This window comes from Polypterus senegalus, chromosome 5, assembly GCF_016835505.1.
Source record: "Polypterus senegalus isolate Bchr_013 chromosome 5, ASM1683550v1, whole genome shotgun sequence".
NCBI lineage: Eukaryota > Metazoa > Chordata > Cladistia > Polypteriformes > Polypteridae > Polypterus > Polypterus senegalus.
In genome coordinates this window covers 112,846,419-112,863,520 of record NC_053158.1, presented here as the reverse complement: position 1 = coordinate 112,863,520, position 17,102 = coordinate 112,846,419, and the positions used below count along the sequence as shown (strand labels likewise).

The 17,102-nt window shown below is 37.0% G+C and overlaps 1 protein-coding gene across 2 annotated transcripts in view; it reads left to right on the top strand.

Moving 5' to 3' along the window:
• zgc:153738 (uncharacterized protein LOC558115 homolog) overlaps positions 1–6,379 on the top strand; it is a 282,457-nt gene extending 276,078 nt beyond the window's left edge. For both annotated transcript variants that reach the window (XM_039753239.1, XM_039753238.1), the window contains one exon: positions 5,702–6,379. In XM_039753239.1, the coding sequence (XP_039609173.1) occupies positions 5,702–5,812 (111 nt within the window). In that variant the 3' untranslated portion in view covers positions 5,813–6,379. The remainder of the gene's footprint in view (positions 1–5,701) is intronic.
• Positions 6,380–17,102: the final 10,723 nt, after the last annotated feature.

The window sequence follows — 17,102 nt, the reverse complement described above, 5'->3', positions numbered from 1 at the left end:
ATACATATGCAGGAATAAGCAAACAATTACAACAGTTACTAGAAATAATCAAAATGTATTTAAAAGACATATAGGGAGCTTGGACTGGCCAAATGTAGAAAAATTTATGTAGAAAAAGGAAGTGAATGTGGGTAGACCCTTGAAAGTGGCAACTGAACGAAGGCAATGGCAGATTGGGAACTATACAAATACCTTAGGTTCCAAAAATGAAACTTATACAACACAATTAAATTAAATACACTGTTACACAAAAACATACACACAGACAACATCACAGAGGACATAACCACATAATTTAAAATTCAAGCATGGACCCAGAAAACACTGTATGGCAGACATCTTCATAAAATTGATCAGTCTTGTGTAAAGAAGAATGCATCAAATACCTGGCTAAGCCGTGGTGATATATTTGGTGAAACAGAAGGGTTTATGCTAACCATACAAGATCAATCAGAAACTACAAAAAATATATTCTCACTTTATACAGAGTACATGCAGATACTGCTACAAGGAAAAACAAATAATCCAGCATGTCACATCAGGTTGTAAACTACTGATACAAACAGACTGCATGCACAGACACAACCAGATGTGAAACATTATACATCAAGAAATGACACTACAACACAAATTAGTATACACATACAAACCATATTATAAGTTCACCCCACCACAGCTCTAAAAAAATGCCACACATAAACTATACTGGGATAGAACTACAGTATACTGACAGACAAAACTATACCCGCCATAACATACCAGACAGAACACTGAAAGACAAACAAAATAAAACTAAATTTATTACTGACATTGCCATACAAAACACACAACTTACTAGACAAATAAAATTCAGAAGGACACAAAGCTGACAGAAGAAATAAGCCTCCTGTGGAGAATGGACAAGGTAATCATTGTGTCCATTGTTGCATCCACCACTGTCATCATCCCACATATACATACACCTACTGACATTACATTTAATTCAATACACATATATAAACCATTTTAAACACAGTACTTGTCACATAGTTCGGAAACTACCTAATACAAACACAATCCCCTAAAATATTCATATATACACACCACATAAAACTGCCTATGTTTTGGCCTAGGCCCAATATAGACAGTAGCAATGGGACTATCCCAGAAAATATATTAATTACTATTGTTCAAAGTATTACTGTACAATATATTGCATTAATATTGTATAAAAACTAAAGTAAAATAAGTTCAATTATTGATCTTATGATGTAAAATTTATAGAATGTAAAAAAGCATCTTTGAAATTCGCATTAACTTTCCTCCTGATCTATCTGTTACAAACACCATAATGTTTTATTAAAAGCAGTATCTCTTTTTATAAATGCAGTTTACTTTCATTTTTGCCTCTTTACAATTCATATCCACCAGACTGCTTAATGTGAAGCGGAATACCTATACAAAATTGGATTTTTTTATTTTAAGAAGTATCTTATGCTCTTGTAGAACAATGTGACTCCTTCTGTCCCCTAGGTAAACAGCAACGATGCCATATTACAGATATGTGTCACTGGTACCATTAGAAATAACACTACAATACTCACTTGGTTATTCTGCGCATCATTTATCTATCATTTTTAGATAATTGACCCTATAAGGTGGAATGTTACAGTTAAAAAGTATAACAGCTGTCGCCTATTTGTATTTTAACATTTCTGACTCTGACTCTGTACTTGGATACATAAAAATCTTGGGGATTATTTAATTTTAAGCAATTTCTTTTAACTCATGTGTTTTCTGTACAACTGCAGGAATTATGGCTCAAGCTTGCTGTTCTTGCTTTCATCCTATTACTTTGTTAAAGTATACTTGCTTGATTTGATGCTTAGTTAGCTGACACATTATCCGTCATCCATCAGTTGGGAAAATCAAGTTGCCACAATTCAACTCTGGCAGTTAGCTACAAATCACACTACAAAGAAGTGTTCTCATCTCAGTATTCAATAAATGAGAATGGTTATGATTCTTGCCCAGCACTGAATTCTTACATGTGACTGGGCGGCTGTTTTATTTTGGAAGAGTTTTGGGATGACCCTATCAAAACATACATTTAAAGACACACATTTTTTTATTGCCACATCCAGATTCTTTGTTACATACATTAACACGTATGTTCTCCACCCCAACTCTTGTTCTCTTATCCTTGTCTTATCCTTGTCTTACCTGGCCTAGAATGAAACACAGCCTGCAGAGGCAATGCAATTGAAGGTGGGCCTACAGATCCAGCTGCATCAAGAATTGATTCCTGCTGTGCTTATTTTTCTTATTAGAGGACATCTCCTTTTTTTTCTTTACCTCAAATGGCAAGACAGAGCTACAACACAAGCAAAGGAAGCCGAAAATAAACATTTATCCAGTCATCACAGTCTTTATCATTCTTTAATTGTCTTAATGTACCAGAATAGAAAATAAAAATACTGTAAATGGATGTAACAAAATCACACTGTACAATTTGGATATTTCAGAAGCAGTCATAGACAATGTTGGTTGACACACCCAATGTGTGTGACATTTTATCTCTCTTTAACATTGCTGTATCTCATGGCATGAGCATGGGTCTTCTGGGTGACTGTGTTCTTCTTTCTTTATCTCCTTTCTTTCTCTCTCTCTCTTCAGAATTTCACCGTAAGCTGATGATTTTTTAAAACTTTGTCAGGGTCAAGGTGAATATCTCTAACCACTCTCTATTGAATGTTATTTTGACAGACCATTTTAGAACAAGTAATGGTCAAGTATTTCAGACAAGCATATCGAATTTCTAGCAAGAATGAAAATGTTTTGACCTTTCTCTAAATCCTGCTTGTCTGCAAAAGTAAATTTTTACTTGTATGCAAAATGTGTCTTTCTGCTCTTCTGACTGTTCTTTTTTCTTTAAGAGTGTCTTTGGTCAATACTAATGCTTCCTCTTCGTGTATATTAAAAACTTCAGACTTTTATAGAGGTTAAAATTTTAAGAAGAAAGAACTTAAAAAATTGCCTATAATCCTTTGTAACACTGTAAAGAACAATAAATATAACACACTGTAAAAAAATCACATTCCTTACAACTGTTACACAAGTGCAGTATTATCAGGAGGTGATTTCCTACATCTGTTGTATCAATTAATCAATCAATTAAATGCTTTAACATCTACTGTACATTAAGCCTGACATGTTAATAATCAAGTCTCCTAACTGTCCAGTGACATCTAGTTTGTCATTAACAGTCACTTTACATTTTTAATTGTGTTCTTAAAAATGAATTCCAAACATTTTTAATTACTTCAGTTTGTCAAGTATCTCCTGATTCAAAAGTAACAAAAAAAAATCAGTATGATACATGCTATACCTCAGTACAAATATAAATATAAAATAAGGTATTTATTTTAATTGGAATATTTGTGCTTTTGCTTGTCTGTAACAGTCTGTCTGATGCATGTGGGATTTATTTTGTAACATTACTTACCATACTAACGCCATTAAACTTACTTAGAAAGTGGTTTAAAGTAAAGTACTTAACTTTATTCTCCTTCTCTGATGCAAAGCAGCAGACTGCAACTGCACTTAGTCTTGGTCTTAATTCACTACTAATCCATAGCACTGAGGCACACTGCAACAAAGCTAATTACCAGAATTAGTCGTTACTGTAAATCTGTTACGGCAAGAAAGAAAGCACAAAGTCCAAAAGCTTAAATAACATCAACTTTAATCCAATCAGACAGGAACAATTAGGGTATTTATTCAAACAGGAGCCACCACTTCAGTACACACAGACAAAGCAAACAAGCAGTGACAGGGCTAGAATGTTCCCCACAACCACCATAGGGCAATGGACTTGTTACGTGAGGAGACTGCAAACTTGCAGTTACTTTTGTGGTGCCATGAATCTGTGGTTGTCTCAGCAATGGACAAGCAACCCTCGACAAATGCATCATCTGCGTTTCTGCATGCAGCACAGTTGGGGAGGATCACAAAAAAGCTCTTAAATCTCACATTGTATTAAGACTAGACCAACACAGGATCATCCCCGCCTCAGAGCACACTACAACTGACTCTCTATGACTGAAAGTGAGCATTCACCACTTGAAAAAACAATGTGACTGGAAGGGCAAGTGTCTGACTGGAAGATGAACATTCACTTTTCAGAAAGCACTGTAACTAGAAGGTGAGCTATCGCCACAAAAATCAAAACTCACATATTCTCTGTGGATTGATGGTGAGTTTTCACCCCTTGAAAATCAATAATTTTGAGCACTGAGACTAAAAGGTGAGCTGTTGCACAAAAATCAATACTTGAAATAGCACTTTATGATGAAGAAACACTGCTATAAAAAATCCAAACTCAAAAAAGGACTTTAATCTGACAATGAGCATTCAAAAATTGCAGACCAAAGGACTCTTATTGTCCTAGGCGAATGTTTAACTGAGCCTTCATAATGCAAATCATTGAGGCAGTCCTTAGCAAACATGTTTTGCATGAAAGAAAAATTAACTTGTGATTCACTTAAAATTTAAATCAAAAAAGAACATTAAAACCTAATAATGTAATAAAATGTATACCATACTGTACCATTCTCCAAGACCTCTCGATCCTGAACAGGACGCCGGGGGCTGGAGCCTATCCCAGCAAATATAGGGTGAAAGGCAGGAACAATCCCTTGACAGGGTGACAGTTCATTGCAGGGAACAAAAATATATCCAAAGCAAAAAACTTTTTGAAAGCATGCCAAATCTCAGCACTTTCAGTGTCCATTAACTTCTGTCAGAGTAAAGCAACATAAAATAAACTTCTTGTTATTTTCATTATCCTTATTCATATGTTTAGTCTCCATCTTCAGGTAGTGTACCTCAGCTATGCTTTATGAGCGAGCCATAATCAAATGTGGGCAATAGTGCTAATGACTCAAAATTTATGCAGGGTATAATTAGTACTCAAGAAATCACACAAGGTGTAAGCTTGCAAGGTGCCATTTTGCACTAAGACCAACAGCAAAGTGCATTATTCTTTTACTATACACATGTAATACCAGTTAACGTTAAGTTTTCAGAGTTTAAATCATACATTCGCTTAACAGCCATGTCTTATTTAATCTAGAACTATATTAATTTTATTGAAAGCATATAGGTTAGAAGTGGTCACATCCTGACTTTGGGCCATCATTTCACCCCTCCCTCCTTGCTAATGGGCTCGCCTGTACTTCAGAAAGAGAGTAGGAGGGCATTATCATTAATTTTGAACTGACGGGTTCCCATGGTGTCTCGTGAAATCTCATCTTTTTTTCACATTAGCATCATGTTCATTAATTCTAATTTAGCTTCACCTGTACCTTGAGAGCATTGCTGCTTATTCTAAGTAAAGGTGAAACTTGAATTAAAGGTATATCATTGTGTCATGCTAATGTAATATCCAGGCTATTCCTCTTGTGTGGTTAAAATAAGTCACTTATTTTACAGATTCCTTCTTTTTTCCTCTTTTCTGTCACATATACATACCTATTCACAAACAATAAATTATAATGCTGGGAAAAATATCAAAACAAATTGTGCTCGTTATAAAGAAAATGGGAAACATTAGTTAAAATGTATGAAACAGACGGCGTATTGTAAAATTAAATGTTATTATTTATATTAAATGTTTATATTACAGTATTTATTAATTTATTTTTTGTTTATTTATTTATAGAGCTGGTATGCTAAAACTCCTCTTGGGAAAAAAAGAGTAAAGGCTGCTGTTGGCAAAGAGGGAGATGAACACCATAGTGCTGGAAAAGGAGGCAGTGGAGATAAAAAGTGATCATCAAAACTTGACAAAAAAATTATTGATTTATTTACAACTGAAATTACAATCTCCATCTTGAGACTATTCTGCAGAATACTGCAACCTGCTCAAAAATGTGTTTACCCAAGGAAATTAAATGTTATGAATTCAAAATATTACTGGACATACAACATCTCACTCCTGTCTACCTCTGAATAAGAGATGCTTTTAAGTGCATGTTATTATTGTGTATTGTTTCATACTGTATCATGTTTAGAAGTTTATTTGCCACAGGGTCTGAAAGTTTACAATTGACATATGGAACATGCCTGGTTGTCTTTTGTCACAACTGGCAAATGCATATTTAGGTTTTATTTAATATTTTTTTTCTTAATTGATATGTGCACTAAATATATGAAAAAGTGGAGTATATTAAATATGAAAAAGTAACAAAATTCTGTGCTGCAAACACTGATCCAGCCTAACTACTTCTATGCCAGTTCTTGATAAAATTTTACATGACATATTAACTGGCCTTGAAATTACTAATTTAAGGTGAAAATCAGAGAAAAGAAATGATGGCACTTTAAATAAAAATCTTTGCAGCATGAAAAAAAAATATCAGCAATTCATTTCATTTTCAGTACAAGTAACAAGACTACAAATGGCAGAAGATATTTTTTTATAACCAGTTGTGATAAGGTTAGGCAAACTTTCAAAAGTGGAAAAATCTTTCTAGTACAGAACACAGTAGATTCTCAGTAAGTTTAACGGTACACCTTTTATTGTAGATTTGTAATCTAGTTATAACACTGCTTGAACATACTTATAAGAGAACTAGATGTATTTGCTACACTTTTTTTTTAAACAAAATATCTGTCAGCTTCTACAGCCATGCACCAGGGGGAAACAACAGCATAAATCATTTTCTTCAATCAGTCTTAATTCTGCAATTGTACCAGTTCTTCACAGGAGAACGTAGAAGGTGCCACTGCAATACCTGTTCTTCAATTCAGTGGATCCATGTTTCTTCTCCAGCCTCATTACAAGAGACCAAATCTGAACAAAATTGTTTCCTCACAGTTTTGTTATTGAAAAATCAGACTTTGTGGAGCCCAATCTATAATCTTTATGAATATCCTATAGAGAAACATCCATCCATCCATTATCCAACCCGCTATATCCTAACTACAGGGTCACGGAGGTCTGCCGGAACCAATCCCAGCCAACACAGGGCGCAAGGCAGGAAACAAACCCTGGGCAGGGCACCAGCCCACCGCAGGGCACACACACACACACCAAGCACACACTAGGGACAATTTAGAATCACCAATGCACCTAACCTGCATGTCTTTGGACTGTGGGAGGAAATGACATTTCAAATTAACCACAAACATGTTAATTTTGACTGGAATATAGAAAATGTACCTGGCATATACTGTACCTATAGCTTACATGTACAGAACATACCTGTGTATAGTAAAAGGTACTAGAGTGATTTTGTCAAAATCAGTAGTTTTTGGTATTTTATAATGCTAATAATTGTGCCAAGTTTCATCCGACCCGAGTTTTTTTTTTTTTTTAGTCATTGTGCTGGCAGCCCTTAACCCACAAATATTGCTCAAAAGATATTAAAATCAGAGAGAGAGAGAGAGATAGATAGATACTTTATTAATCCCATTCACAAACACCTAAAACTTGGAAATCCATTGAAAACTGAAAGTGGAAATTATCATCTACTGTAGTCAGAACACTTTCCATCTGCTTTTATGTAATTTTTGTAGACCACAATATACTGGAGAAATCTTGATAGAAAGTAAAAGGCTTCTATCATTTTACAATGCAACCAACTTGCAAGGTTAATTTCACAAACTGTCATCCTTACAAACACATAGACATCACAAATTAAACTCTAAATATTTTGAGGGGGGCGGCACGGTGGCGCAGTGGTAGCGCTGCTGCCTCACAGTTAGGAGAACTGGGTTCGCTTCTCGGGTCCTCCCTGCGTGGAGTTTGCATGTTCTCCCCGTGTCTGTGTGGGTTTCCTCCGGGCGCTCCGGTTTCCTCCCACAGTCCAAAGACATGCAGGTTAGGTGGATTGACGATTCTAAATTGGCCCTAGTGTGGGTGTGTTTGTGTGTGTCCTGCGGTGGGTTGGCACCCTGCCCAGGATTGGTTCCTGTCTTGTGCCCTATGTTGGCTGAGATTGGCTCCAGCAGACCCCCGTGACCCTGTGTTCGAATTCAGCGAGTTGGAGAATGGATGGATGGATATTTTGAGGGACAGCAAAAATGCAGACATTAATAGAGAACTCAAAGCTGAAATTTCTGACCATGTCCTAAATCTTGTAATATTTTTAGCAACTTAGAGCTAAGAAATTTTTCTACTGGGCCAAAATCAACTGAAACTGTTAAATGAACAAAGGTCAAACCTAAAGAATTACTCTGAACGTTGAGAAATATATACCTTCCACATAAAAAATCTCATTCTGCCACACCATAACAATATTAGCACTAAACTAATGGCTTCATCTTTTGCTTTTCCCAGAACATGATGTGCTAATTCATCTTTGAACACCTTTCTAACTCCACTGCAGAAAGCTGTGATTAATACTCATTCCAACCTACGTTTGTGGCAACAGTTTTAAAAGTAAAAATATACTGCCCTATGCTATGCGAACTTAGTTTAAAATTAATTTGGTGGTTAATAAGCCAAACAAAAACAAACAAAATTCTCTAATAAAATCACTACAATGCATTAGCAGAATTTGCATCATATCACTTAGATTGAGGAGTATGGGGCTCCCTTTGAGCAAAAACAGAAAAGGCCTCTTGCAGTGTTAACAGCTTCTAAATGTTGCAGGACATACTTATTTACATATTTAACTGACATACTATGTGCTGTACCATTGAGGTCAACATCTCAACATGTTTTTGGAGAGCTTTGTTGACTCTCTTGTTTACTGGTCCTGATATTCTATTATGTCTGTGACACAACCATCAAAGGAACAATTTAACAGAAGATTCCCCTAAAACAGCAGGTAGAAACAATAGGTATTCTAAAAGAGGATTAAAAAGATCTATGCATCTAGCAAAAAGGTATGCAAGAAGTTAAAAGCAGATAGTCAGCAACTACCAAAATAAGAAAAAAATGAACCAAAATGTCTTGACCCAAGAGATGTTCTAAAGAGCAGAGTTACCACAAGCAACAAGTTTGTATTTCCCCCAATATCAGGATGCTGAACAGGAGGCGCTGCCATGTTTATAATCATGTGTTGATGATATTACACATAAAGTTACACCAGTTACTGAAACATTAGATAAAACAAACCCAATGAAACCCAAGAGAGCATTGTGGTAAAACAAAATATAAATGCATAATTAGAATTGCTCAACAAACAAAACATTGATTACCAGATAAAAAGAAGATAAATGACACAGCATTTCAAGTGGTAATAATCTTTACATTTTTGGATGGATGCTGATGCAATCTTTCCTCGTATACATTTATATTGTGAAATGAAAACAAGATTCACAGAACAGAAACTGGATTATTTGCAGAGTCACATTCAAATCCTTGTCCATAATATTAGTCAACCCCATATTTGTGAGAGGCGCCCTCATCTTGTGTGCCTGACATGATCCCCTCAAACCTAGAACCCCCCTGGCTTGCTACTAGTGGGAGCAGCAGAGCTGGACGAGACATTTTAGCAAACCTCTGCAACAGAGAACCTTGAAATGATACCCCTGTAGGTCTAGGAACCAGTGAGTCACTCGTTGATTACTCATTTTTTTGAGTAGCCATCTATCGAAGTGGTGTGTTTTCCAGAACATCAACTTTCAGTTTTGTCATCATCCACTAGGTAGCCAGCTTTTCATAAAGGATTCATTCAGCAATTATTTTTGACCAATTCTATACATATAATCACTACATATGGAAGCAGAATGAACTACCCTCAAGGATGTTTAGTATGCTTCTGGAAGGATAGTATGCAATTGGTAAGCAGGCAAAAACAGACATTCCTTTAAGTAGTTGTTGTGAATGAACAAATCAGCCTGCAATTATGTATGGTAAATGGTGTTTCTAGTATCAAAGTGATTACATGGCACCCATTTACTACAGCATACCCAGTGTGAGAAAAGAAAAAAGAATTAGCACGAAGCAAGCAGCTCCATGTGATGCTGGAACTACAGAACAAGCTGCTCTACGTGAAGCTGAAGTACGGCCTGAGTGGCTCTGCGAGAAACCAAAAGTAAAGGGCACCTCCTTCTCAATCAATCCTTTTTCCATCAGATGATCTTTTACTTTCTCTGTCCATCTCCACCTTAGCCTTCCTTGCTATCTGTTCCCCTGTACTTCCATTGCCAAATTTTCTTTTGCCAACATATTCATTGTCTCTCTTCTAATCACATGTTGAAAGCATCTCAACCTACTTTACTTTCTTAGATATCTCTCCCAGTTTTGTTGTACCTCTGACTGTCTCATTTTTTCTTTCCTTTTTTGTAACTCTACACATCCAATTCAACTATCCTGGCACACTGGGTAATAACTACTGTTATGTCCGAGTCTTGTTTATACTCATAGAATGTAGCTAAGCATTCAGCAACCAGTCTCATCAGTTTGGGACAGTGCCACGTTCTGCTTTTGTATTTTGGGCTTCCTAACCAACAGAACTCAACGTGTGCAGATTGGCACTATTGCATCTTTCTCACTGACCATTAACATGGGTAACTCTACAAGGTAGTGTGCTGAGCCTACTTCTGTATTTCTTGTTCAGCTAGGATTTTGTAATCTGACACAGTTGCAACTCTATCATTAAATGTGCTGTTGACACTATCATCATAGGCCTGATCACTAACAATGATACTCAGTGGTGCTAGGACAACAATCTCATCCTTAACGTCAGAAAAACCAAGGAATTGGTCATGGATTTCAGAAGACAGACCACAGACAGAAAAAGTGAGCAGCTCTAAATTTCTTGGAGTCATCATAACTGACAAACTAAAGTGGGCACAACGTATTTTATCTCTCATCAAAAGGACTCACCAGTGCTTCTGCTTCTCCAGATGACCAAGGGTAGTTCCGAGTCTCCATCTGTTTTCATGAACTTCTAGAACTGCACAATGCAGTCCATCCTCACTAGCTGCATCACATCCTGTTATAATGCCTCAAACTCAAAAAAAGTAAAGCACTGCAGAGGGTTGTGATGGTGATACAGAACATTACTGCCTTCTGTTCAGGACATATACAACAAGAAAGGAAAACGGTACAATTAAAAACCTCAGCCTTCCTGCACAACTGATTTTCTTTCTCCTACCTTCTGGCAAATTGTACTGGACCTTTGGCAGTTGCACCAGTAGATTAAGGGATGTTTTCTTTCCACAGGTTTTAATGTTGCTGAATAGTCAATCACAACAGTAAATATTGTTTATGTACATTTTGCTTGCTAGGTATCCGTTTTAATTATTTGTTGTATTTTTGTCATTACTTCTGAGGAGACATGCAAGTAAGAATTTCACTGATCTATGTACACATGAAAATAAACTTGTACATTTTGCTACATGCAAGATTTTCAAATACAAAAACATGGTGTTATTAACCATTGTTTTGATCATTGTGTACTTTTTAATAATGTATAAACAAAAAAGAATTGTAATAATGACAAAAGCAGGTGCATACCATCATTCTTTGCATATTTACCCTGGAATTCAGCACCATAGCATACAATTACCTAAGCCCACTTAAATCGAAGGGTTGTGGGGGGTTGGAGCCTTTCCCAGCAAGCATAAGGGTGCAAGACAGGAACAATCCCTTGGACATGGCGGCAATCCATCACAGGTTGAACTCATTCACACACACGAGAGCCAAATTAGTGTTGCCAATCCACCTAATCTGTTTATCTTTGTACTGTGGGAGGGAACTGGAGCACACAGAGGAAACTCACATGAATGGGCAGAACATGCAAACTCCACACAAGGAGGTAACCCTTACTATGAGGCAGCAGCATTACCACTGCATCGCCATGCCACCAAAATGCCAAACCAGTATTTATTAAATAAATACTGGATTATATACTTCATCGTTTAATGTATATCTAACAAACTGCAACCTGAGGAAACTGAAAAAAGTGAATTTTAATTTGTTTTGTCTTCAGCAATACATGCAATTTATAAAATATATCAGCTGGCTCCTATGTTATTTACCTTTCTCTGTAGTAGGAGTCGAGCCTCTGGCCTTTAAACTTCTTTCATGGTTACTGAAGCACACTCAGTTTTAGAAACGGAATAATACAATTTATTGTATAAATTGTGGAAGCTGGCCCAGACACAGACAGGTGGACACTTTCCTCTCACCCACAATCACGTTTATTTACAATAAAGTCACAAAAGTGCACCACAAAACCCCCAAAGTCCCCAAAAGTCCTGGCCACACAATGCCTTCTTCAGACCGCCTCCTTCTCTCCTCTTCAGCTCAGTCCACTCCACTCCCGACTCTCGCCCTGAATGAAGGGAGGCGGCCCCTTTTATTATCACCCGGATGTGCTCCAGGTGGGCTCCGGCAATCACCCGCCGACACGCCCCTGTATCCCCAGAAGCACGCCGGGTGTCCCTACTCTTCTTCCCCCCAAGGCATGGGAACGCCCCCTGGCGGCGACCACGGGCCCCTACAGGGTGGAGCTACAAAGCTCTGTGCCCGTGGCACCCAAAACAACCAGGATGGCGGCCCCCACATGATCCAGGGTGCGCGTAGACCCTCCTCCGGTCCCTCAAGGCGTCCCGGCCGGGTCGTTGCCCCTGGCATCCCTTACAAAATATATATACATATATATGTTGACATATAAGACAGGACACATAGAGACTAGACAGATAAACATATAACATAGAAACACCAGCCAGTTAACTGGGTATTCATAGTTCCAATTTATCTCGGCATAGATAAACAGTTTTACAATACCAAGTCTTTAAAGGTGACATCTGATGTTGCTTTGTTGCCACTCTTCTAGCACTGGAGTGCACTCTTTCTATTCACTGCATGCTCCTTTATTTGTGGTGTTCTGTGATGCTGCTTTCTCAAGCTTCCTTTCTGCTGTTGGATTGATGGAGAGATTGTAAAATTCTGATTCACAAAGAGAAAGAGGTTGTCAGTTCCTTGATCCAATAAAAGAGAACGGCACATTAACTTTTCGCTTGAGGTAATTTTTCAGAGTGTGAGCACAGTGCCCCAGAGAGGGTGCTCTGAAGGAGTCTCCAGAGTTCAGTGACAGCGTCTAGAGCAGGGGTCTCCAACTTCAGTCCTGGGGCCTCATGTATAAACGGTGCGTACGCACAGAAATGTTACACAAGAACTTTTCCACGTTCAAATCACGATGTATAAAACCTAAACTTGGTGTAAAGCCACACACATTTCCACGGTACCTCATACCCTGTCGTACGCAAGTTCTCTGCTTGGTTTTGCAGACTAGCGGTACCCAGTGTCAAAGCAGTGCTACTGTTCAGGTGTGGTTACCCTTTCTTTTTCAGATTCATATCCCTGACACAGCTTTATAAATAGACTGAAATTAACCGCATATTGTTTATTAGTTTAAGGCATCTGATTGTAATTAATCTGAAACAATATAATGGTCCACAGAATGGTCAAACTATTCTAAGTACAATAGCTGCTTTAGCGTAGTTACGCTCACTGCACCATCTTCTTCTTTCAGCTGCTCCTGTTAGGGATTGCCACATCGGATAATCTTTTTCCATATTACTCTCACTGCACCACTCGGAGTATTTATATCACTGTTTCTGAGTGTGGAATCACAGCAGCAACTAATCGGAGAGAGAATTATCGGTATACAGCATCAAACATACGCTGCCTCAGCAATTCGCTATTTGAACTGGTCTCATCCGACCAACGCTTCAGAGCCTTTCCTGTTCGGACCTCGTGGTTCACAAACAGTTTCATTCAGAACTATAAACACACTCAATCAGTCCATCAAGTGCTCCTTGTAGAATGCTTTGTACTTATAAGTACAATTACCTCACTGTAAACTTGCGATACAGTTATAATATTGCACAACCTGAGCCACTATAAAGCTCGGATTTACATATGATAACGATATCATTTTTAAGGTGAAATGCAGCAAAATATGTTTATTATATTATACAGATAAACTTTAACTTCATTTAAATAATCTATATTGTTAATAATTAAACATGTGAGGACACGGTGCAGCAGTGCTAGCGAGGAGCAGATTGTTCCTGTCTCGTGCTTTATTCCTACTGAGACTGTCGCGACACTGGAAGGATAGATGGATAGAATAATTAAACATGTACTACGAAGATATTTCAATGTTCCTTAAAAGTTTTAAAGAATCGGTGTTCTAAGCTTACACATGCCTTAACGTCCATTACAGAGCTGATTGTGTGGCAATTGGGTATTTGGAGGAAGAAAAGGAAGGACAGGAATTGGAGGTCAATATGTTTGAAAAAGTACTTCTGTAATAAAGCATTTCATCGCAGGTCACGCATGGCGCAGCAGGCATCTTCTGTCAAGACATGAACAATCACTACGCCACCGTGTTCCCATGTTTAATAACATGCTTTAACTCCCATCATCATGAAAATTATATCACATATACATCTCAGTATTTTAATTATTCAGAGAGTTATAATTTCACGAACGTAATGGATTCTGTGTCCTGACAGACGAAGAGAAACCCCGTTTAAGAATCACGTAGTGATTCACACACACAGAAGATCAAATAAAACAAAGCATTAAACGTGCTACTTTAGTTACGATGGGATTTGAGAAAGTAGTAAATTAAACGATTTTAAGATGATGTTTATGATGTTCTACTTTAATGACAAAATAAACTACATATTTAAAGTGGAAATTTCGAGATTAAAATTGACATTTCGTGCTTTTTTCACACTGTGTGCCTTTTTTTTCTCTGTACCCTAATAAGCTTTCATATGACACTCAGATGGTGGGCTACGACTCGCCTTTTCATGGCGACTTTGATATTTGACAATTTCTTTTTTATTTCGGGCACTGTGCGACTTTGTGAACTTGAGCTTTCGAGTTTCTCCAACACACTATGTCATTCGATCAACTTCCTTTTGTTGTTTATACCACTGTTTAAACCAACAAATAGTATATTTTTCCTTTCACTTGGTATTCGCTGAAATTCTTATATTTTCCCCCGTGGTTTTGCCATTGCCTTTTCACAGAACGCTTAGCTTAAGGGCTATTTATATTGATTTGCATATTCAAAGCGGCGTAATTCTGGGAGGAGACGGGGTGGGACAGCAGGCACGTGCACGAGTGGTACTTTTCACGCTGATCGGAATTAATGTAGCGGAAGAACGCGGAAGTGGGCGAACGCACAGATTTATGCATCTGGATTTTTCTCTGCATAAGCACATTTCAGCTTTTGTGCTTACGTCATATTATAATTATGCATGAGGCCCCTGGTGTGCCACTAAAGCGTGGCAGAATGGGCAATGCCTGCTTTGTCCTACTAGCATAGAGTAGGTTTCCAAACTTTAATTGGTATACACAGGTTTAGAAGATGAATTTATGGCTTCCTCTTGGGTGGGAATGAATTAGGCTTAATTTTGTTAAGTTTGATTTGTTTGTATAAAATGTTACTTACTTTTAAAAAAATTCAATTTTAAAACATCACTAAAAATAATGATTAAAAAAAGGTGAATTAATGGACCATTGAATATTTAACACCATTTAATGTTTTTTCCAGTATAGTAATATAATTATTGACTTTCAATCTGTCCAAGTCACTGGAAAGAAATCACTCAGAATCTCACCCATCTTATATGTAGAGGCCAAATCAGAAATTCTTATTCAGCTTTGCTAAAATAAAATTTCCTTTGTTCGTGTGAGCATGCAGACCTCTTAATGTCTGCTGAAATGCAGTAGGTATAATATTACATGGTGTAGGTTCTCTCTCTCAGCCTCACTGACACTCCCTACACTCATCCCTTCCCTTAAGTAATCCCAGATGAGCCCCCAGGTATCACTGGTGAGGAATCACTGATGGTTTCACTCCTCTCTGTTTCATATTCTCACATGGAATGACAGGCTATGACTCTAGGGCTTATAAGTTACAAGTGATATTCCAATTAGAAAACAATTAGCAGTGTAACTGGAAGTACATTCAGATTATACGATTTATATTTCTCATTAGGAGCAAATAATGCCTGCCCACAGTTTCTGGCAAGATAAGCACTTTTACTAGAAGGTTTTCTGAGAGCTAATGGCATATTTCAAAAGGTATCAATCTTCATAACTATAACATACTTACTGTATTTACCTTAATGTACAGAATATAACCATTCTAAATGTACTGTATGTTCACTCAGACTTTATTGGCAAGTCAATTGAAGCATAAATATTTCTTAATATATATGTAAATATTACTAAAAAGCAACCCAATACACCTTATACATACAATGTGAAAAAATAAACAACAAACTTGCAAGCAAGTCTCATACTTTATGTTTTACTAACTGAAAATTACGTAGTGGAATGAAACCTGGAAATTAATAACATGAATTAATGCAGAGTTTTAATTCACCACGTATTCTTGAAATTACTGCCATCGTTATTCATTTTTAAAAAAGATAAAGGATTAATACATTTAGCCTCCTGGTAAGAGTTTACATGATGATTGCTATCCATAATTTCATCCACTTAATGTTTCTCCAAAAGCTATATTAAAAATAGTTAACTGAAGCTCTTTACTAAAATATTGAAAATTTCCACATTGATGAATAAACAGATGATCAAGGCAAGAAAATATAGTTAGGGAGAAATTATATAGGAATTATATTCCTATAATTATATAGGAATTATGTGTAGACTTCAAGTCAAGGGAAGTTATGCTTAAGTTATATAATGCGCTAGTGAACCCTAATCTGGAATACTGTGCGAGTTTTTGTCTCCATGCTACAAAAATATACTACAAAGTATGAGCTATGAGGAAAGGGTTAAAGAACTTTATTTTGTCATATTAAATGAAAAAGATTGTCATGGTTAATTGCGCTATATGTTTTCAATCAAAACTGTACTAATATTCTATAGAAATTAAATAGTTATGCAAGAAGAAATAAGCCATACTTAATTCACAACTCTGAGAGATACTGTGATTTATAGCTACCTAAACCATTTGGTTAAGGTTTTGTTGCTACAAAAGGTATAATAATTGGGCAGTACACTGGCACAGTGGTAGCGCTGCTGTTTCATAGCAAGGAGTTCAGGGTTCGCATCCTAGGTCCTTCCTGCATGGAGTTTGCATGTTCTCCTTGTATCTCCATGGGTTTCC